Below are 22247 nucleotides of genomic sequence, written 5' to 3' on the forward strand. Positions count from 1 at the left end.
ATAATACCTGAATACATTTAATTGATAATGAATGACTGAACAGTAAAAGAACATTTTTAGAGTGTATGTCGAGGTGCTAGTAGGCACACAAAATGGCCTGCCACATCCATTAGTCTGTTTGAGTTTCTACTTGGCTTCCTATTACAAGCCAAGCAGTCATCAAACTTGCATCACACTGCTTTAAACACATCAATATGATGCAGTCGACAAAAAGACAGTGATGAGTAGATGTGTGACAAGTTGTTCTCATTGAGAAGTAATAAGATGCGTGTTTTTGTTGCCGTAAAGGGGAAGTCAACCGTAAACATTTTTTAACAATAATGTTATATGTGACCTCACTAGTCTAAACATGACATTCTGATTAATTATTTCATTTGTGGAATATGAGTTATGCAGCAAAATCGAGTCGTTTTTATCCATCTTAGGGGGCGGCCATTTTGCCATTTGCTTTTTCGACTGAAGATGACATCACAGTTGATCATGGCTCAGGCAACGACCAATCGCAGCTTACCTGTATTCTGAAGCTGAGCTGGGATTGGTTGTTACCTGAGACCTGAGCAACTGTGATGTCATCTTCGGTGAACAGCAAGTGGCAAAATGGCCGCCTCCTGAGATGCATTAAAACTCCTGGATTTTGCTTCATAACTCATATTCCACAAATGTAATATTAATCAGAATGTCATGTTTAGACTAGTGAGGTCACATATAACATATTATTGTCAAATTAATTTTTTGGATTGACTTCCCCTTTAATAATTGTATGCGCTCTTAAAATATGCTGCTGCTGATTGACCTACATTCACAACATACAATCTTATAAAGTATCTGTTCCATTAAATTGTATTAATATATTCCCAACATTCTATTATCTTAATTTTGGAGCATTTCTCTTCGCTGCATTGCTTCTAATATGTGTATGTGTGGATAGTGGATTTTTATAAAAAAATTTGCCATGTGAATCTAATCTGCCCATGGTCTTCACAATTACAAATGCTGACCAATGTAATTTCAACTATATTAGCATTGGAACTCTTTTTTTACACAATCAGATTTCAAATCTGTCCTGATAAGGTCAGAATTGTTTCACTCTGTTTGTGTGGTCGTCATGGCAACCTGTGCAGTTGGCTACTTCCCGAAGATCTTCCGAAGTGGACGTCATGGGAATCATCTGGGAGTCTCCGACTCTTTCCTCCTCGATGGGTGCTTCCTGCGAGCACCCCAGAACAGAAGAGGAGTGCGAGAGCGCAGGTGTGCACTCCCCCGACGTACTGGGAGGCGTGTGAACGTGCTTTTTTCTCCGCAGGGTGTCGATCCAGCTGGCGCTGTGTCTGGAGGCGAAGCTGGCCAGAGCCAAAGACGACAGACGCATGTTCTTCCCGGAGGTGATCAGCTCCCCAAATCCCTCCTGGTGGGCGAAGGCGTAGCCGGACCTCCGGGAACCGCCCCTTGCGCCCAGGCGGCCCTCGGAGACGCTGCCCGCACTGCGCCAGGTGGATGCCACGCTGCCACCTGCGAGCCTACGCGTCTTTTGACGCACCAGCTCAGCGTAGCGGATCTAGAGAGTGGAAATCAAAAATGTGTTGGTTTTAGTCCTAATTTCGTAGTGTAATAGAATGTGCAATTAAATGAAATAAAACAAAGGATGTTGGTCACATCACCGTAACTAAAAAGACCATAAAACAGTAAAACTGCATTAAAAGCTCCATCTGTCATTTGAGTACACTGATTAAGTCAGTAAATATTTTCAGCCTTTTTACAATGTGTGAGGTCAGTCACAGTATATTCCAAAGTTAATCATTGGTCGGACAATTTGACTTTTTTTTTTTTCTCACCGTGTCTGAGAGTTGAGGTTTGAGGTCCAACTTGAGGAAGCGGAATGCCAAAACTGGAACTATACAGATTGCCGTTGCAAGTGCAATAGTCAACCACACGACTGGCTGCAATAATGTTCTCTGAGCACTGCCTGTACTCAAAAAACACACAAACAAGCAATTGTTAAGCCTCAAATGGTAAACATTTTACAATTTGAATTTCCCCATGGCTCTTTCTTGTGACTTATGGAAAAACTAACCAGCTATTCTATAAAATGGTTAATTTAAACTCTTTCCTGAAAAAAAAGTCAATTTATGTTGAGCGATTAAGATTTTATAGCACTTTTTGTGAATATTTTTGCATTACGTATAATATCGTCCATTTTGGACAGTCACGTGATCATCGTGACGCGTAAAACACGCGTATATGACATGGCTGCTAATGACAACAGAGACACTCACCAGGAATTATTGCGTCCCATGGTGGACATCAAAGGTGGAATTACACCCTTTAGCAAAGAAGCATTTCTTCAAAAGCAGTACAGCCACGGAGGACTCGCCAAAGAGTTGTTATGTCCACACCCGAAAGCGGGGATGAAAGTGGCCGATAACAACTCATTTAGCGGCGGACTCATAGCAAATCGGAGTTGGGGACCGTCTACAAGTTGCGTGTTACAGAGGCTTAAATTACCAGTCAAGTCACCGTTGACATTGTTCACTCTGGAAATGTAAGTTGTGGACGGTCCCTAACTGGACGGTAAACATCCGGGTTACTTTTACACTGCTAGGCCAGCTACATGATGTGTGCTAATCACGTTTTAGGAGAGACGCCCACCCTACACGGAATGACATAAAACCTGGCGTGCATTTTGATACTTAATCGGTCTAAAAGAAAATTCAGGGAATGAGATGCCAGAGATATTTGTACTTTTATTCTTTATACACAATGCCTAATCCAATACTGGAAAATTAATTATTAGTGGTGTGTTATTTTAAGTTCATCTAATTCCCTTCTAGTAAACAAACAGTTTGCATACTTTCTTAAAACTGGTGATGCCTAATGAATTAAGCAATCATATTTAAATTCACGTTAAATGAGTCAGCACACACCTGCCACCATATAAAGGGCCTTTGAATAACGCGTAATACATTTGAGATGTTCCATTAGGCTATTCTATTTTTCTCTCTTGCAGAAGTCTGAGGGTTTATTGCTAACATCGACTGGTAGGATTTGGAACTGTTAATTTAATGCTTTTTATTGCTGTTTTTTTAAACTTTAAACAAGTTTAATGCCTCTGTCGTTCTGTAAATAAATACACTCACGTACACACACATAAAGTACAATGTACATACATACATATATGCATTATACTGTTTATATATTAGGGCTGTCTGTTGATTACAATTTTTAATCGTAATTAATCACGATTTTCATAGTTAACTTGCAATTAATCTCAAATTAATCACACGTTATATCTGTTCTAAATGTACAATAAAATAAAATGTTCAAGTTTATCATACTCTTGTTAATTAACATAAAACTGGATAAATATGGTTACCAAATACAAACATGGTTGTATTTGATACAGTAATTTTATAGTAAGTAATTCATAAAGTTAATTGAAGTTAAAAAATATATAGACAGTTAAGAGGACAGAGAGTGTAAAACATTGAGTCATAAATTTGTGTTAAAGTAATTATCTGCCACGAGTTGGCATTAGTGTTTCATGTTGGACGTTGGTGACGGGAACAGTACTTTTTATTTTTTGTCAAATTCATAGCAATTGATGTTTGGAACATGAAGCAACTCAAGGAATCCAGGCCATTTTGTTAATTGAAAATTACAAGTAGCTACCTGTCCCCACAAATAAATAAATAAATAAATAAATAAATAAATATATATATATATATATATATATATATATATATATATATATATATATATATATATATATATATATATATATATATATATATATATATATACTGTATATATTTTTTTTTTTTTAAATCACATTTATTATTACTAAATTGCGTTATATAGCAGCTCCTTTGCACAACATTTTATGTAAAATAAAGCATTAAAATAATGTGTTTTTGTTGTTGTTTTTTACATCAATTGTATTTGATTTTTTAATGCCTACGGACATTATATTTAATGCATTTTAATGCTATTAAGGCTTTAATTTGAGCAAAATCCACTTAACTTTAAATGCTTTTTAATGACCCGTGGAAACCGTTTTAGCAACAATTATGGCAAAAAAAAGAAAAAGAGGAAGTCTTTCAAACGCACGTGGGAAAATTTGCTACGATCTGATGAAACCACGGTACTTTTTGGCTACAGACACTTGATGCAAAAACAAACACTTAAGAGATATTGATGAAATGAACAAAACATTTTTGGTTATGATTTCATTCTAGTGTTTTTGTGGGTGGAACAAGATCATGGACTGACCTACAAAATGGAAGTGCTTGGGGAAGCTCCCAAAGAGTGTCTGACTGTGCACAGCAAACATGCCGGTGAAATAGCAGCCCAACGAACCCCACACAAACACATGGTTGAAAATAGTCCAGAAGCCCGTGTCCAGTGAGATCTACACAAACAAAAACAAACACAAACAGAACAGCATGTTTATAACGGGAGCAGCTGCATGGAAGTTCACACTATTCTGGTAAGGCTTACCTGTACACTCACAACAATGACCAAGGCTGTCGCCGTGGTGACAGCGAAGGTCTGGTGGTCGGCGAGAGGCTCTCCGCTGCTTTGCAAGGCATTGGCGAGGATGGCGTAGGGGACAAAAAACAGCACCACTGACGTGTAGATGCCCTGGGCGATGCAAATGAAGAACTCGCGCTTATTGAAGAGAAGGTTGAGTTGGCCGGGCTCATACAGCTTTGGATACTCCAGACTCCTTTGATCAGGCACATCCTAAAATGCAAGAATGTAAAAATGATATATATACTAAGCTAGTGGATCGAACCCTCTTTTGTGCTAATACACTGTAACCCACCATTGGAAGAAGCCAGTGGGTACTTATAAGACTTAATTAACCCTGGAGAACTCAATAACCCTTTTCTTCTTTGGGAAATTATGAATTATACATTAAATGACTGCTATAAGTTCACTGAACACCAAAATATATGTTTTTTCAATGTTTTTTTCAATTGATTCCCTAATTTAGGATTAGGGCGAAATCTGACCCTTTGGGATTTAGGGGTATCATTTCGAAAATCAGAATAACAAAAACTGTCAGTAAACTATTTAGAATTTAAAAAAATAATCAATCAAATACACAGCTACATTGAACAATATAATTTTTTTTGTTTTATTTGTTGCATTTTAGCCATCTTGTCACCACCACTCTGGCTCATGTAAGTGCAATATTTATCCACTAGATGGCCCCATGCAGGGGTCAGAAGTGGCACTCTGGACTTTTGAAGTTAAATTTGTAAAAAAAAAAAAAAAAGGTCTTTGTTATTTGAGTAGCAGAATTTATAGGGGGCAAATTTGACCCCGTGGGTCCTCCAGGGTTAAACTCTTAATAATACCACCATCATGATGCAATATTGGCATGGTAACACATAAAGCAGAGTTGGCCTTGCTTGCACTTGTAGCGCTCAATATCTATTCATACCTGATCAAATATGCCCATTGCGAGCACTGGCAGAGACGTGTAGACAATGTTGTAGAGTGTGATGAAGAACTGATCATACACCGTCTGCAAGAGAGCAAAAAGTACTTGATGGTCGTTCTGGACTCCGCACCGTAAGCTTTCCTATCAGACCTGGGCAGAGAAGCCGCAAAAGAAGCCGAACCAGAAGTGCACCATTGTGAAGGCGAAGTTCTTGTAGAAGAAATAGCACAAGAAGCGGCACATGCGTAGGTAGGACCATCGACCGTGCACCAGCAAAAGACGCTGCAGGAAGCGGAACTGGGAGAAGGAGTAGTCACTGGCCAGGACGGCCTGGATGCCTTCTTGTCCTGAGATACCAACGCCAATATGAGCACCTGCGGGGGAAATTTTGGGTTAGGGTGATGCTTATGTTCTGCCACTTTTTTTTTTTTAATGTTTAAGGTAGTGTGACCATTTTCCCATTCCCCAAAAAAGAGGACACTTGCCCCGGCCAATTCTTGGGCTCTTAGCCGATGAAATGCATCAGAATATACACAAGAAGATGACGTGGGCCTTTTTTAACATGTCCTGGAATTTTATTGGAGCTTTTATGGCTTATGCAGATTCACGGGATTTATGAAATAAATGACGCGATTGACGACGGCGCGGGAGGACTTCGAATCAGTGTAATCAGTCAACAGTGGCATATTGTTACGAAATATGTTGAACGCCACAGGTGTATATCTGCTTTGGGAGCTGATATACCAATTATTTTTTTTAATATTGTTGAATTTCCAGGAAAGCTTCAGGTTTTCGGGGGTGACTCTGAAGTCACCCATAGATTTTAGAGACATGTTTTGCCAGGCGTTTTTGGCCTTAATGGGTTTAGAGAAATAAATGCCTGCTGTAAAAAAGAACATCTTGGGCTCATAATTTCGACTGACCCATTCCTCTTCCTAACCCCTAAGCCTAAATTAACTTTACCTAAACTAACCTCACCCTTAACCCATCAATAATCTACCCCCACCCCCCCGCCATACCTTAAACAGTTACCACGATCGCCAAAACCCTAATGCAAAATATACCTTGAAGAACAGAAATGTACTGGAAAATGTGCAGGGTACTTAAAAATAATAATAATAATAATAATAATAATATTCTCCCGCTATTATATGAGGACTGATAATATATGAGGCCACATGCATGTATGCATGCCAAAAAACAGCGTGATGCAAAACTTACAAAAACTATTGCAGGAACACATAGAAAAACAGTACGTTGGGTTATTGGGTTATCTCAACATAGGAGTGAGCACAGACTGTTTGCCTGCCACTGGGGCTTCAAGGTGGTTAAAGAAAAGAAGTTCCCAACGCGATGAGGACATAGCATACACTGCAACGTTCATTGCCACACAGCCTGCCTGGCTTTTCGTAACATTGAGGTATAACAACACGTCTTTACTGAAGCTCTGTTGAGCTCAACTTCTCTTTTCCTTCTTGTTCCTTTCCTCCTTGTTATCATTCTTCCTCCAACTTACTCTTGATCATGCTCACGTCATTCGCTCCATCCCCGACGGCCAGGGTGACGGCCCTCTTGTATTTCTTCACCAGCTCCACCACCTGAGCCTTTTGCAGAGGCGTAACTCGGCAGCAAATCACCGCTTTGCATGCGCACGCCGTCGTGACAAACTCCTCCTCCATGTCAGCTTCCAGTGCGTGGGCCTTGTTGGATGACAGGAAAGAGCGCTTTAACCCTGGAGAACCCACGGGGTCAAATTTGGCCCCTATAAATTCTGCTACTCAAATAACAAAGACCTTTTCTTTTTCTTTTTTACAAATTTAACTTCGAAAGTCCAGAGTGCCACTTCTGACCCCTGCATGGGGCCATCTAGTGGCTGAATATTGCACTTACATGAGCCAGAGTGGTGGTGACAAGATGGCTGGCAACATGCTGTTTTGTTAGCTGGAAATCAATCCAAACAAAACCATCTTCTCAGCAAACCTTCAGATGGTAAAATTGTGTTTTTTTTGTTAATCTATTTCATATCATGTTGCAGAATGCCTAGGAGTATGTTTTATATATATATTTTGATAAATTAGCAACTCTGAGCTAGTTAAACAAAAAAGGGTTACAATTGAAAAAAACATATATTTTGGTGTTCAGTGAACTTATAGCAGTCATTTAATGTATAATTCATAATTTTCCAAAGAAGAAAAGGGTTCTTGGGTTCTCCAGGGTTAAGTGGTTCGCAGACCATTTATTTTGTGGTGTGTGTAATTACACTGTTGAGCATTAGATGGCAGCACACTTATTTAGTTTGTAAATGTGAAAGAAGAAGAATAAAACAGGAAGAATTTCAGCACAGCCTAGTTTTTGTTGAAAATGACTAAATGTCTTCCGAGTAATCCTGCTTTTTACGCCTACGAAAAGCAACGGCCGTAGCTTCATTTCATATTGTACATCTTTGAGCATGATTATTGATGTGTATTTTGAGGTACGTCTGTCAGATTCCTACCAAGCTGTGGCCATTGATGATGAAGGCGAAATCTCCAGAGATGTTGTCCATGAGGTTGGAAGTTGGAAATTGTGACAGTTTTCCTGTTCTTCTAAATCTCGTGAAGCAGGCTTCGCCACATCCCTGGACCACCTCCTCTTTCTCACCATCTTTTGTTCGCGACTGTGCGATCATCCGATCCCTAACTCTCCTGTAGAGGAACAAACCAGAGACTTGTCTGTGCCACAATTTAGTAGAAACTCAAATGTCTTACAATGAAGTGCAGCCGTCCATCCATCCGTCTGACCTGAGTTCCTGCTTCACCCTCTGGACGCTGTGCCCACTGATGATGAAAACTTCGGTCATATCATCCGTCAGCATCTTACACGAGTAGCCAATATTGACAGCCGTTTCTGTGGGAGACAGCACAAAGAAACGTGAGCGGATCCTAGAACTGTCTTGACAGAAATCAAATCGCTACCTCTGTCCGTCTCACCTTGCTTGTCTCCTGTTAGGACCCATGTCTTGATGTTAGCAAGGGAGAGAAGAGCGATGGTCTCTGGGACACCTTCCTGCAACTTGTCCTCTATAGCTGTGGCACCCAGCAACTAGACACAGACACACTTTTAGATTGAATAGTAACCCCTGGATATCTCGATTTTGGCCTGTTTTATTTGGGCTTTGAATTGACAAAGTATGACCGAGTGTACTGACCGTCATGTCTTGTTCTATCTGCTCATAGGCAGCTGACAGCAGCTCTTCTTCTTTCTCAGCACATCGGTGGCTCTCTGACCACATCTCCCATTGCTCCTCTGACAGGTCCCTGTAGGCCAGAGCCAGTGTCCGCAGCCCCTCTGCGCCATATTCCTGTAGTCCCCCCCCCAACCAAAAAAGATCGGCAAAATCTGAATATTGTGCACTGGCCAGTTTTTAATCGTAATTAATCACGATTTCCATAGTTAAATGCAATTAATGTCAAATTAATCACACGTTATATCCGTTCTAAATGTACAATAAAATAAAATTGTCAAGTTTATCATGCTCTTGTTAATTAACATAAAACTGGATAAATATGGTTAACAAATACAAACGTGGTTGTATTTGATACAGTAATTTTTGTAAGTAATTCATAAAATTAATTGACGTTAAAAAGATATAGACAGTTAAGAGGACAGAGAGTGTAAAACATTGAGTCATAAATTTGTGTTTAAGTAATTATCTGCCACTAGTTGGCATTAGAGTTTCATGTTGGACGTTGGTGACGGGAACAGTACTTTTTATTTTTTGTCAAATTTATAGCAATTGATGTTTGGAACATGACACAACTCAAGGAATCCAGGCCATTTTGTTAATTGAAAATTACAAGTAGCTACCTGTCCCCACAAATTAAAAAAATAAAAAATAAAAAAATAAAAATATATATACATTTATTATTACTAAATTGCGTTATATAGCAGCTCCTTTGCACAACATTTTATGTAAAATAAAGCATTAAAATAATGTGTTTTTGTTGTTTTTTGTCTTTGACATCAATTGTATTTGAATTTTTAATGCCTACGGACATTATATTGGCATGAAAGACCTTTTCAAAATGACGTTTGCATGAGCTGCTCTTGCTACTATGACAGTAGATGGCAGCACAGGTTCACGCAGGAGTCTACCCATGAAGAGAGGGTTGATTGAACCTGTGGTTGGTGACTCACATTGAGGTGGTCTGAGGTGATATTGATCAGGTCTTGCTTACAGGGGCGGAGCCTCTCCAACAACACAGTGTCAGCACCTTTGCAGTACAGACGGATCCTGCCCTCTGGGTTACGGACTGACAAACAAACAGCACAACAAAAACACTGAGGATTCTATCTATCTATCTATCTATCTATCTATCTATCTATCTATCTATCTATCTATCTATCTATCTATATCTATCTATCTGAATGATTCAGTTCTCTCTCTCTCTCTCTCTCTCTCTCTCTCTTCTATCAGGGCAACACACCAATAACAGACATCCTCTTGCGTGCGTTGTTGAAGTCCAGGATGGCAAGCAGGGTATAAGTGACGGTTCGCCCCATCTCAGTGGTGGTGATGGTCCCGGGCGTTCGAGAGCAAAACACAAATCCAAAGTTCCTCGCGGCCGACACTAGCGCCCTTTCGTCCGGAGACTGGGCTTTGTAGACCAGCTCACCTGGACATGCACACACAAAGGGTAGAAAGGCGTGGATGGGGTCACATATGACTCATAGGATTCATGGCATCTCCTCCTCATCCTCATCCTCACCCCCGCTCTTCTCCTCACTCATGACGGTGTGGCAGAGGGAGAGCAGGCGGAAAAACTCATGAGTGTGGGAATCTCCCATTTTGACCGATTCCAGGAGTGTGTCGTCATAGAAACAGAAGTCTGGATCTGCCAGGGGATTGAAAGGGGTGAAGTCCAACCTCTGGAAGAGAAGCAATATTATTAGGTCATACAGGAGTGTATGTAGGGCCTACAGTAGATTTTTGGGCTATACAGACCTTTGGCTGGGGCCCAAGTGGATCTGCTACTTCCCCTAAAAGTGACACAAATGTAATTATACATTGAGATATAAGGTACTGTATTCATTGACCTCCCCAAAAATCCTATATAGTATATTGTGTGAACTCACCATAACTGTGCCCATTGATGGAGCACTTTTTAAAGCTCATGATGTTCTGTGTGAGTGTTCCAGTTTTGTCACTGAAGATGTACTCAACCTGAATAATAATAATAATAATAATAAATAACGAAATTGTTGCAGAATAAGTGGGTCAAACACCAGCGCAATCAAAGAAAAACACTTTGTCTGCTCTGCTGTGGAAACCCACCTGGCCCAGCTCCTCACTCAGCGTGGTGGTCCGCGCCTCGGCTGCTGTGTTGCACTGTGAGCAGAACATTTGTCGGTCCCAGTTGATGAAGTAGCTGTGGCCCAGTCTGATCACTTCCACGCTGTTATGTACACAGAAAAACATCTAAATGCAAAACAAATACTTTTCTTCTATATTCCAACTTTACTATCATGAAATTGTGGCTTCCTTTTAAAATCTTACACCAAAAATAATGTTTCACTTCATTATCATATAGGTAGGCCTGTCCTTACCTGACATACAGTGAGATGGGCACCACCGTGTTGAGGATGATCACATAGGACCAGAAGGCGAGGACAGCGGAGAAAAGGAAGCCGTCCACAGCAGGATCCCAAGGTAGGTAACTCTGAAACAGCGATCCAACCTCTCGTTCCCACACGGCATTTCCCGCAGCCAAAATGACACCCATGCACACCAGGAAACCAAAGATCTGACATGGAGAAAGATGAATGCCTTGAGATAGGACATTAAATCCACTGAGATCATGTCCTCAAAAAGTCGTGGGCTGTGAAAGTGAGACGGTGTCCCACCCAGAGGACCAAAGTGTTCATCAGACGGTCGATGCTGGTACGCTTGAACTTAGTTGGACCGCTGTTCTGCATCAGTTTGGTGTCTGGGCCTGGAAAGTAAACACATCATATCATGCGTGCATGTTATCACTAGCAATCGGTAGAGTTTTGTACAAAAAGTATCTATGTAATTAGTGGAATAGGCCCACTGATATAAATTGAAATCAGGATGTCATGTATTAACCGCCATCCCAGCTATTTAGTAGTTAACTATTCAGCTGATTAGTTGTGAAGTTAGCCTGTTCCAAGCTTTTTATTTAGGGATTATTATCATGCAATAAAGCTATTTTTCCTATCGAATAAGGTGGTTGGATGACCAGCTTGTTAGTAAGCTTATTATTTAGCACAATATTCTCTACTTTGCTGGTTTGGTAGCTTGCAATCGGTATTCAAAGTGCCACAACCAATTGTTATCTAGCTGGTGTACGAAGTTGTTATCTAGTGCTAACTATGTTGTATTCTTATTTTGTAAGGGAGTTAACTACTTATGTTCTTATTTTTCATGACTGCAAAAACTACTCAACTGATAAGGCATTCGTTCTACTTGGATAGTTAGTTTGCCTGTTATTGTTGCTTTGATGTGAAAAACTTAACTCTTATCTAGTTAAGCTGCAAGCTTGTTCTTTATCAATAATATGTAAAAGCTAGTTAGCTAGCATTTGAGCTTGTTTTCTAGTCAATTTTATTCTTATTGCATAAGGTAGGAGTAGTTTGTATGGCCACCATGCTAGCTAGCTAGTGAAGTGAATCTTCTGTTTCAATTTAATTATAACTGTTTGCATTTAGTTATAACTATTTAGAATTGGACAAAATTGCTTTGATTTACTCAGTATAGTTTTGTGTGAGAATTCAAATGATGTGAGGGGGGTGGTTTTCTCTTTGTGCTCTCCTGAGAACATGTGGTGGGGGCAAGCGAATGTGTTAATGAGACCCCTTTGTTTATACTACGGCTCCCCAGTCTCTCTGTCTCTTCTGAAAAACAACTCAACTCTCTTATCTGATTTTCTGTGTACCATGTGACTAACTGGGAGGGTTTTCTGCAAGGATAAAGAATATGAGGGACGAGCAAAGGGTTGGGCGTCACAGTTGAGAACCAAAATGGCGCAGGTAGCATATTCTCACTGTCCACAAATTTGTGAATAAAATCCTTAGGAAATGCCTGAATTCACTGATCTCATTGTATGTTTTAATAATCAACATCATGAACACGGAAAAGTAAGTATTCATCTTACTTCCCTAGCTAGCATTTGAGCTTGTTTTCTAGTCAATTTAATTCTTATTGCATAAGGTAGGAGGTTGCATGAGCGCCATGCTACTTACTTTGTCAGCCAGTTAGCTTGTTAGCCTTTTATGTTGCATGACCGATTTCCATTTCCACAACCCCATGGGCAAAGGAATAAACTAATAACTTCATGGTGTGAATTTGGATAAAGGCTGAATATTGAAAGCATTTTTAAAAACTGTTTTCTGATTCCAGGAAAGTCGCATGTTAATATGTTAGTGATGTTTGTAAATGTGCTGTGGCAAATGGTCAAGACATTTTCTGGACGTGACTTTCTATGGGCCTATGTCAACAAATTAGTGCACCAAATCCCTGTTTATTGCTGTGAACGCAGGTATGTTTAATTAAGCACAATTTTTAACCCCCCTTTTAAGCATTTTGTAAACGTATACGACCACACACACAAACATTTGCAAGAATAAAATATAAAGTTCTGTGTCCGGTAATACCCCGAAGATGTCAGAAATGTTTCTACCTGCAAAGATGACCAGGCCATAGCAGGCCTCGGTGTTGCGGAGGACACACCCTCGAAGAAGCATGTTCTGGTTGGTCAAAGAATAGTTTATGTCCCTCCAGTGCAAAGTCCCGCTAAAACGATCCAGCTTGTTGTTGGGGGGCTCGCATACCACCTCACCTTCACAGACAGAGATGAATAATAAGAGTTGATGGACACGCACATAAAAACATCACCTCACAAATCACCGTTAAACTCGTCCAAGTTGTTGGGGTCGCCCAGTTCTGACGTGACCGAGACGGACTGGCGCACCTTCATGTTGGTCTCTCTGTGGGATATTCAACACGTCACAAAGTCAGTTATGTGGAAGTGATGGACAAGGTGCGGTGCTTTCACTGACCCGTCAAGTTCGGCCGTCTCGATGTAACAGAGACCGTGAGGTTCACTGCTGGACAACAGCAGCAAGTCAGCCTGAGAAATAAAAAGGCAGATTTGGATTATTATTGTGGCTGTATGTTGTAATGGTACTACAACGCATCATAGTGTGGAAGGTAGCGAATATTTTGGCCCTTGCATGCTGCAAAAAAATACCTAAAGGTAGACATTTGGATCTTATAAAACTATGCAGTTACTTACTGCCACAAACTGATTGTTCTCCAATTTGATGATGTCACCCACTCGGACGTTCATCCATTTTTCATTCTGAAGCCTAACACAGCAAAATAGGAAGATAAAAATATGTATTCAACATTTCTTTCAACTCAAACTTGGGACAGTTTCATGCTGCTCAATATGATCTATATAAAAAAAAAAAACACGATTTAAAACAAATTATGCATGCAAACAGGTTTAAAACTTACAAGCCACGGATGAGCACTTGAGACTGACGGTTGTTCACTTGGTTGTCACTCCGGTGGCGAAACTACAAGAAATGACCAAAGAAAAAGACAATGTTAACATTTATTCACGAAAGTCTTTCTAAAGGTATTTCATTGTGACGTAAAGCAAGACGTGCGCACATAGTCGTCTGTTGCGTCCTTCACGGCGGTGATGCTCAGCACCAGAGCTAAAGGCACGATGGTGGTGAACCACGGCAGGGAAGAGATTTGAGGGATCAACTAGATCAGAGGGAGCATACAACGCCATGTTAAGACTGAATGAGGGGACACAGGCTGTCAAACTATGCACAGAACATTTTAGTAGTGTGCCAGAGAGTTTCAGTAGTGTATGAGCAAAAAAGTCAGCAATATGTGTGAGATCGTTTCAGTTGTGAATGTGAGCAAAAATACTCAGCATAGTGTGTGAGTATTTAAGTAGTGTGTATGACAGCGTTTCAGTAGTGCCCTTTTATCTGTGTGTGTGTGTGTGTTTTCCTATAGTATAGATTGTGTGAGAGAATATAATTTGTTGGTTAGAGTGTTTCAGGTGTATGTGTTGGCAAAAACATCAGTTGTGTGTTTGAGAGCATTTTAGAAGGTGAGTGTGAGAGTGTTTCAGTTTTGTGTGTGAGAGCATTTCATTTGGGTGTGAAAGCAAAACAAATTTCAGTGGTTTATGGGAGAACAATTTACCAGTGCGTGTGAGAGCATTTCAGTAGTGTGTAAGTGTGTTTGTGTGGTGCATGTGAGCAAAAACAATGAGAGAATTTCATTTTTATGTGAGGGTAATTCATTTGTCTATGACTATTTCAAGGAGTCAAAGAATCAAGGAAATGTATCAGTAGTGTGAGAAAATTTCCTCAGTGAATGTAAGAGCGTTCCAGTAGTGCATGTAAGCAAACTAAACAAAAAAATCTGTAGTGTGTGGAAGCAGTTCAGCAGTTGCATGAGAGTATTTCACAAAGTGCCCTGTTATTGTGTGTAAGCATTTCACGAGTGTAGTTTGTGTGCGAGCATTTCATTTGTGCATGTGAGGGTTTCAGTTGTGTGTGTGTGGGCAGCAAATTCAGCAGCACACGTGATTGTTTTGGGTGAGAGTGTTCAGTTTAGTGTGAGAGCGTGACAGACTATCAGTAGTTGTGTGAGAGCATTTTAGTAGTGTGTGTAAAAGCATGGCAGTAGTGTGTGAGAGGCTTTCAGTGGTTAATGTGAGCAAAGAAAACTATGGTATTTGTGTGAGAGTATTTAATTTTTGTGTGTAAGGGTAATTCAGTTCACTGAGAGCGTTTCGAGTTGGGGTTAGTGAATGTAACCAGGGGAAAATAATTCAGTAGTGAATGTGAGAGCATTTTTGTAGTGTGTGTGTGTGTGTGTGTGTGTGTGTGTGCGGTCTTGTTTAGTTTTGACTTAGTTTTAGAATTTAGGTTTGAATTGGGTTATGATTGAGGTTAGGGTAAGGAATAGGGGTAGGCAATCATTTTTGGTGGTTGGGGTTAGGGGGAGGGGCTAGGAAATGCATTATGTCTATGGATGTCCTCACAATTATATAAGTACAAGTGTGTGTGTGTGTGTTTGTGTGTGTGTAAAAATCATTGTGTACAGTATGAGAGTATTTCAGTAGTCTACACGAAACTATTTTAGTGAGAGTTTTAATAACGTGTGTGACAGCTTTTCAGTAGTACGAAATGAGTTAAAATTGTTTTACTGGTATTTGAAAACATTTCAGTATTGTGTGAGTGTATGTAAGCAAAAATAAATCAGTAGTGTGTGAGCATTTCAGTAGTATTTATGAGAGTGTTTAGGTAGTGTGCATGAGAGATAACCTGATAACCGTCATATCAAACAGCACCATTTACAATCAAGAGACAAATCAGTAGCAGGAAACCTCTACCAAGTTCCTGCAATCAGCAGGAGGCAGATGATGTCGAGTATACGTGACCCCGCCCCTCACCTGCAGAATGAGCAGGAAGAGGAAGTATGTGTTGGCCACTTCCTGGAACTGCTCAAACAGGTTGATGGGCAGGAAGGTGAGCACGTTGTACTTGGATGTGGTGATGCAGTTGCTCTTGTCGTGTTTTGAAGGAGCACAAGGAAAGGACGCACACATCAAATATTGTAAAGCACAGCATAATGTTGTATAGCAGAGAGAGCGAGCTTACTGCATACTGGAACTTTTCATTGTACTCTCTGTCATTAGCCCTGACCCTTCTCTCCTCCTCTGCGGGAACACAGTAGGCGCATTATGTGATTCAAACGCACACATTATTAAATATCTCCTTCATTTAAAGGTGCACTTGCAGACAAACAACCATAACCATCAACATCTTGTCATCCTGTACATTTAATAAGATATCATCCAAAACGTGCAGTGATGCTCATGTTGCTGAGATACAACTAAATTCTTACTGCTTAGGTCAGCCTCTTTAAATATTGATGAGAGCGCTTTTGAAACTGAAATGACTGTGCAGAGCGCTGCGATGATGCAAGCACCGTACCTGTGTTGCTCTGAGGAAAGGGTAGAAATCTCAGCACAGATTTGACCGATGACGACACGAGAATCAACGAGGAGGCCACAGGAAGAGGTGGCACAACTACAGCGATTAACATGCAATAACACATTAATGAACGTGCTGCTGTTTCCTGTGTTTGTACAGCCATGATTCATAATGGAATGTCGTTATCCCAGCCAGACGTGTGTCATTTAATCACATCTAATAATAGATCTTTGCAGTTTGTTAACAATATTATAAATCCCAAAATACTTGGTTCTTTCGATTCTGTTGATATAGAGATGGATGGATGAAGGATGGATGGATAAATGCGGCATGGATTGTTGGAAGTTTGAATGGATGAATGGTAGGTGATGGATGGTTAGATGGATGAATGATAGATGGATGGATTAATAATGGCTGGATGGATGGGTTGTTGGAAGGTTGTATGATGGATGGTAGGTGATAGATGGATGCATGGATGGATGAAGGATGGATGTATTTTTAGAAGGATGATAGATTGTGGATGGTTGGTGATAGATGGATGGATGGATGGATGGATGGTAGATGGTAGGTGATAGATGGATGCATGGATGGATGAATGATGGATGGATGGTTGTATTAGAATGATGGCTAGATGGATGGATAGATAGATGGATGAATGATAGATAGATGGATGGATGGATGTATTGTTGGAAGGCTGGATGGATGGTGGATCAAACATAACCTTGGTGGATGGTAGGTGATAGATGGATGGATAGATGGATGAATGATGGATGGATGTATTGTTGGAAGGCTGGATGGATGGTGGATCGTAGGAAGGATGGATGGGTGGTGAATGGTAGGTGACAAATTGATGCATGGATGGATGAATTGTTGGAAGGTTGGATGCGGGATGGATGGATTGTTGGAAGTTTGGATGGATGAATGGTAGGTGATAGACGGTTGGATGAACAATGGGTATATGGATGATTGGATGAATGATGGATGGATGGATTGTTGGAAGGTTGGATGATGGATGGTAGGTGATAGATGGATGCATGGATGGATGAATGATGGATGGATGGATGAACAATGGGTAAATGGATGGATGGATAAACAGAGGGATGATTGATAGATGCATGTAGACCAATAGTTGTTACTTGGAAATGAGCATTCAAACATAACCTTGAATAAAGAGCCACATGATGTTTCACCAATTCTAAGAAAACACGTTATTATCTGATCACATAATGTAACAGCCAGTTCATATAAATATCCAAAAACAATAGCAGACAAGAATACAACTTCTTTTAAACATTACTGTCATGGCCCTGGCTCAATTTGCTCGAACAGAAGCTCGTAGTCCAAGTAATCAGATGCAGCTGGCCTCTTCCCATCTGATGCCAGATCTCCCGTCCTCTGTTCTTCCTTAGAACAGTCACTTGAATGCACCTTTAGCAAACTGCCCATTAAGTGTTTAAGACTGCACATCTGACAACAGCGAAGGCATTAGGAGCCCCCGACGCTGACTGCGATGTGAGAAGAAGTGCGTGGAAATCCATAAAGGTCCATTACAGACAAACCTGCAGGCTCACCCTGAGACAAAAGTGTATTTGAGTATCGACTCGAGATGAAAGACCTACTATCTGTAATGTCACGCAGAATGACAAATTTGGAGTCTAATTGCAGTCGAGTGACATTTTTATATGGAGCGCTAACCACTTAGCTAGGCTACAAAACAATGGCAAAGTGGGGGCTAACGATTTCAGGGAGAGGAAGTCAGTCAGGCAAACGCTAAGGAAAGCCTCATAAATCATAAGCTCATTCATCACTTGAATTAGTACTCTGTATTAAATATTAAATTCATATTAGGGACTGTTAGCTGATTTGTATAGTGAATACTAGCTTTTAGAATCACTGGCTTAAAAAAAAAAAATGTTGAGGACATTCCTTTTGATCTGTGAGTGTGCTGTTAGTGTGCAAAGTTGACGGTCCAGAGGTCGGAGGAATGCGACGTGTTTGAGCTGACGAATGAAGATGAAGATGATGATGATGATGAGGCAAGGGAGCCTGGCGCCCTCAAATTGATCAGCGTCTCAGTCAGCAGTGGCAAGTGGCAAAAGGCAAGGTCATTGACATTAATACTCACTGCCACGCACATCATATAGAAAGTGGACCTACACCATCATCATCAGCATCATCATCATCATCACTTTTCTTGGCTGTCGCCTGTTCATGATGTGGCAATATAGTGCAGTATATAGCTTAAGGCATTATGTCACCGCATATGCAAGGACGTTACCAAGGTAACCAAAGGGCTCTTTACTAAAAGGATCAAATTGCTCGATGGCTCAAAACGGGCGCCATCGAGGTAGAGCGGCCGGGACTAACCATGATGCTACTTCACTGCAACAAAGTGTGTTTTTAACACACTCTTCTGTCAATATCGTCAACTCACTGCTGATGGTATCATTCCCAACTGCTTTTTATACAATGGTGGAGTCGTTTATACCGCTCTAAAAATTGTGCGATGAGTCATTTTTGCCTAATAAACTGCTTTCGAAAAGAAGCTAGCCTATAAGGGCCACTCACTTAGCCTTATGGTGGCTAGTTGCTAACTTGCTAGCTATTGCCGTACCTGGAGGAGGTTTCTTTGCAAACATCTCAGCACTGCTGTCGCCTTGCTTCTGCTATAGCCCATGAGAGTATCTACATGAGAAGAAACACATGAGACCAAAAATACTGTTCAATGATTGACACTATAGTAATAAATAAATAAATCATGGTTGCCAGCCAATCACAGGGCACATGTAGGCAACTAGCCACATTTATTATGCCCAAAGCGTTTTTTTAAGTGTTTTATAAATGAAGTAGAGTAAATTACTAACACTTCACTCACTAACACTTTTTGCTTTGTCACCGATAACACGAAACTCAGATGTCCACATTCACAATGCATTTATTTAACTGGTTAGCATATGTTGAAATCCTGTTTATTGTATTGGCAAGGATGATCCTTCAACTTTCTTGTTTGCAACCTTTCGTTTCACAAGTTTCACAAACCTTGTTTTTCATAATATGCATTTTTCTTGAATGTGGGAGGAAATAATAATAATAATAAACCCACACAAGCACGAAGATGAGAACAGCAGAAGGGCTGTTGTCGGGATTCAAACCCAGAACCTCAGAATTGTGAGGCAGTGACACACTAACTACTAGGACACTGTGCTGCCCAGGAGGACAGTGCATCAAAGACACGACGCGTCTCGGCTTGTCTAGAACTGGCACTGGCAGACGAGCCTTTAATCAATACTTTTGAGCAAGAGGGGGAGAGCGAGCAAGCGAGGGACGGATCGGTTTTCAGCTCTAGTTTCTTCTCTTCCACTGTCACTCTCTCCTCATTTTGTCTTTCACACTCAAATATGTTGGCTTGTTTTTCTAAACATCTCGCTGGGTAGCTGTGGATTTTGAGCAGTTATTTTATTATTATTCTTTTTACCAAGATTGGGTTCATTATTTTGACCTACCAGATTGGGCTGATTGGATTTGGATGGCTCCTATTTTGTGTATCAAAGTTGAAGTAAATTTTAATATGCCATTCTTTGAAAATATTGGTGGTGGTTAGATGGTTGGTTAACATTACTGGCTTAAAACTTCAGGATTTGGGTTCAAATCCCTGTCAGTGTGAATGGTAACATCTCCTCTAGTATAAAAATAAGAATTATGAGGTTAAAGCCTGATTCATTTAGCATTCATCTCTTGTGGACTAATCACATTTACACAAAGACTTCACGACACTTCCTTCCTGCTCAGATGTGGGCTACACTAATGACCTTCATGTTGTTTCTACGCTACACAAACACACACACACACATGCACACACATTTTTATCCTGCCATTTCCATTTATATGGGATACGGGCTTTTACTTGTATAGCACTATTAGCGCTTTTACCTTAAAGGTACTCAAAAGTCGTCAACACTGTCCCCTAATTTATTATCTGGTGACGCAGCTTCAGGAGTAACTGGTGGTTCAATATCTTGCTCAAGGGCACTCCGACTAGGTCATAAGCGCTTACATTTGAGTCTACTTTGTTTGGGATGGGAGATGGCCACTTGAGCCATGTTGTAATTTTTTTAGTTAAACAAGAAAAATGAAAAAAAAAACAAAAAAAAAAAAGCCCATCAAATAATGCATACAAATATTATAACACAATAAAATAAATCTAAAATACAAAATTAAAAAATAATGAAGTTAAATAAAATAAAAATACAAAAAAATATTTACTAAAAAAATAAAACATTAACAAAAATAATGGATAATATTAAATTAAATATTAAATAACATTACATAAGAATTAAGTTAGAAACATACAAGTGAATTAATTTAAGTGCTAAATTAGAGAAAATTAGCTAAAAATACAACCTGCAAACAATTTAAAAAAAATTAAGTTAAAAAAAAAACTAAAACTAAAACTAGGTCAAACGCAGCGGGCTAGGGCTTTGTAAAATCTCTGTAGGGGGCACTACAAAGGCATTTTTGTGTTAGTCGTGCATGGCAACTTTAAAATATCAAATTTTTCAGTAGGCCCAATGTGTGTGCCAAATTTGGTGAGTATTCATGCATGTTTAGGCCCCCCCCCCAAAAAAATTTATTTATTGTGCATAAAAGCAATGACTAATTTTTAATATTTTTTAATGAACTTATCTAAAGAAAAGATGTGTGGTTCCTTAAATACACAATGTGTAATTCTCTTTGTTTTACATTTAGCAGCCTCTTAAGAACTGTCAACTACATGCCAAACTGTTTGTTGTGAAGTGAGCCGAGTTGCGTTCTTGCTACCATTCAGCGCTCATGTCTCAAATTTTAAAAATGGTCCAAACAGCAGCAGACAAAGTCAGGTCACTCTTATCTCAAGTCACCACAATATGGCACTTTCTTGTGTCATTTCCATCCATATGATCTTTTTTATATGGTAATAAAAACAAACACAACAAATGATACAAAGCAATATTAGTGGTAAGCAAATCATTTTCAGACAAAGCAGTAATAATGCTCACACAGATACAAAATAATCTTTATAGTCCAGCAACAGCGTAAACAAACAATAAAGGCTGAAAAGGAAAATGACCGAATTAGACGTACCTCCTCAAAGTTAGCGACAGTGAAATGTTTGCAGTGGAGGCATCCTGACTTGCTCCTCACGGTCTGAGGTCACCATCAGGTTGGTAGTTGTCGATGCTGGATGAGGAAGATGAGGAGGGAGGAAGGGAGGAGGGAGGAAAGGTTGCATCCTTTTCCATATTCCTACTTCCTCGTTTGAGAAAGTCCTCCATGATGTTGCTCTTCTTCCCTTTAGTTGATCTACACTATGTTTTTTGCTTGTTTATTCTTCATTCAAGTTGATCTACACAGGAACGGTCGCTCGGGTAAAAAATAAAAAATGCACTTTGCACTAGAAATCTGTTCTGTTTAGTGGCGCCCTCTACTGTTTCAACAGCTTGATGGAACTGATGAGTTGCCTTGTGCTATCTTGCTATAATTATTGGGTGTGCAATTAACAAATAGTAAATTTGTCAACAATTGATCTGCAGGGTGCCTATTGTGACTCTCACACTCTCACTTTCTCTCTGAATGAGAGGGAGATTATCAACGTTGTAATCAGTTTATGATATCATTTTAATTGCAATGAATGCTTTAATTTTAATTGGTAAATAATTTCATAAAGTACAGTAACATTGGATGGATGAAATATTAGTATATCAGCATATTTTATAATCAATTTTAATTTAAT

At 39.9% G+C, this 22247-nt stretch overlaps 1 protein-coding gene across 1 annotated transcript; it reads right to left on the minus strand.

Annotated features, from left to right (window-relative positions):
- Window positions 1-693: 693 nt before the first annotated feature.
- On the minus strand, window positions 694-21648 carry atp8b2 (ATPase phospholipid transporting 8B2). Its single transcript, XM_077574636.1, has 29 exons — window positions 21599-21648; window positions 19092-19162; window positions 16142-16200; window positions 15934-16047; window positions 14124-14222; window positions 13965-14026; window positions 13741-13813; window positions 13505-13575; window positions 13353-13432; window positions 13126-13284; window positions 11330-11418; window positions 11033-11229; window positions 10761-10881; window positions 10562-10649; window positions 10431-10465; window positions 10195-10354; window positions 9913-10101; window positions 9623-9738; window positions 8634-8786; window positions 8416-8527; window positions 8227-8332; window positions 7941-8130; window positions 6963-7146; window positions 5597-5820; window positions 5447-5530; window positions 4495-4740; window positions 4267-4405; window positions 1833-1963; window positions 694-1555 (listed from the first exon to the last, which is right to left on the minus strand). The coding sequence occupies exons 2-29, from the start codon at window positions 19114-19116 to the stop codon at window positions 1073-1075; spliced, it is 3789 nt and encodes a 1262-aa protein (XP_077430762.1). The 5' UTR covers window positions 19117-19162; window positions 21599-21648; the 3' UTR covers window positions 694-1072.
- Window positions 21649-22247: the final 599 nt, after the last annotated feature.

This window comes from Vanacampus margaritifer, chromosome 9 (genome assembly GCF_051991255.1).
Source record: "Vanacampus margaritifer isolate UIUO_Vmar chromosome 9, RoL_Vmar_1.0, whole genome shotgun sequence".
Lineage (NCBI taxonomy): Eukaryota > Metazoa > Chordata > Actinopteri > Syngnathiformes > Syngnathidae > Vanacampus > Vanacampus margaritifer.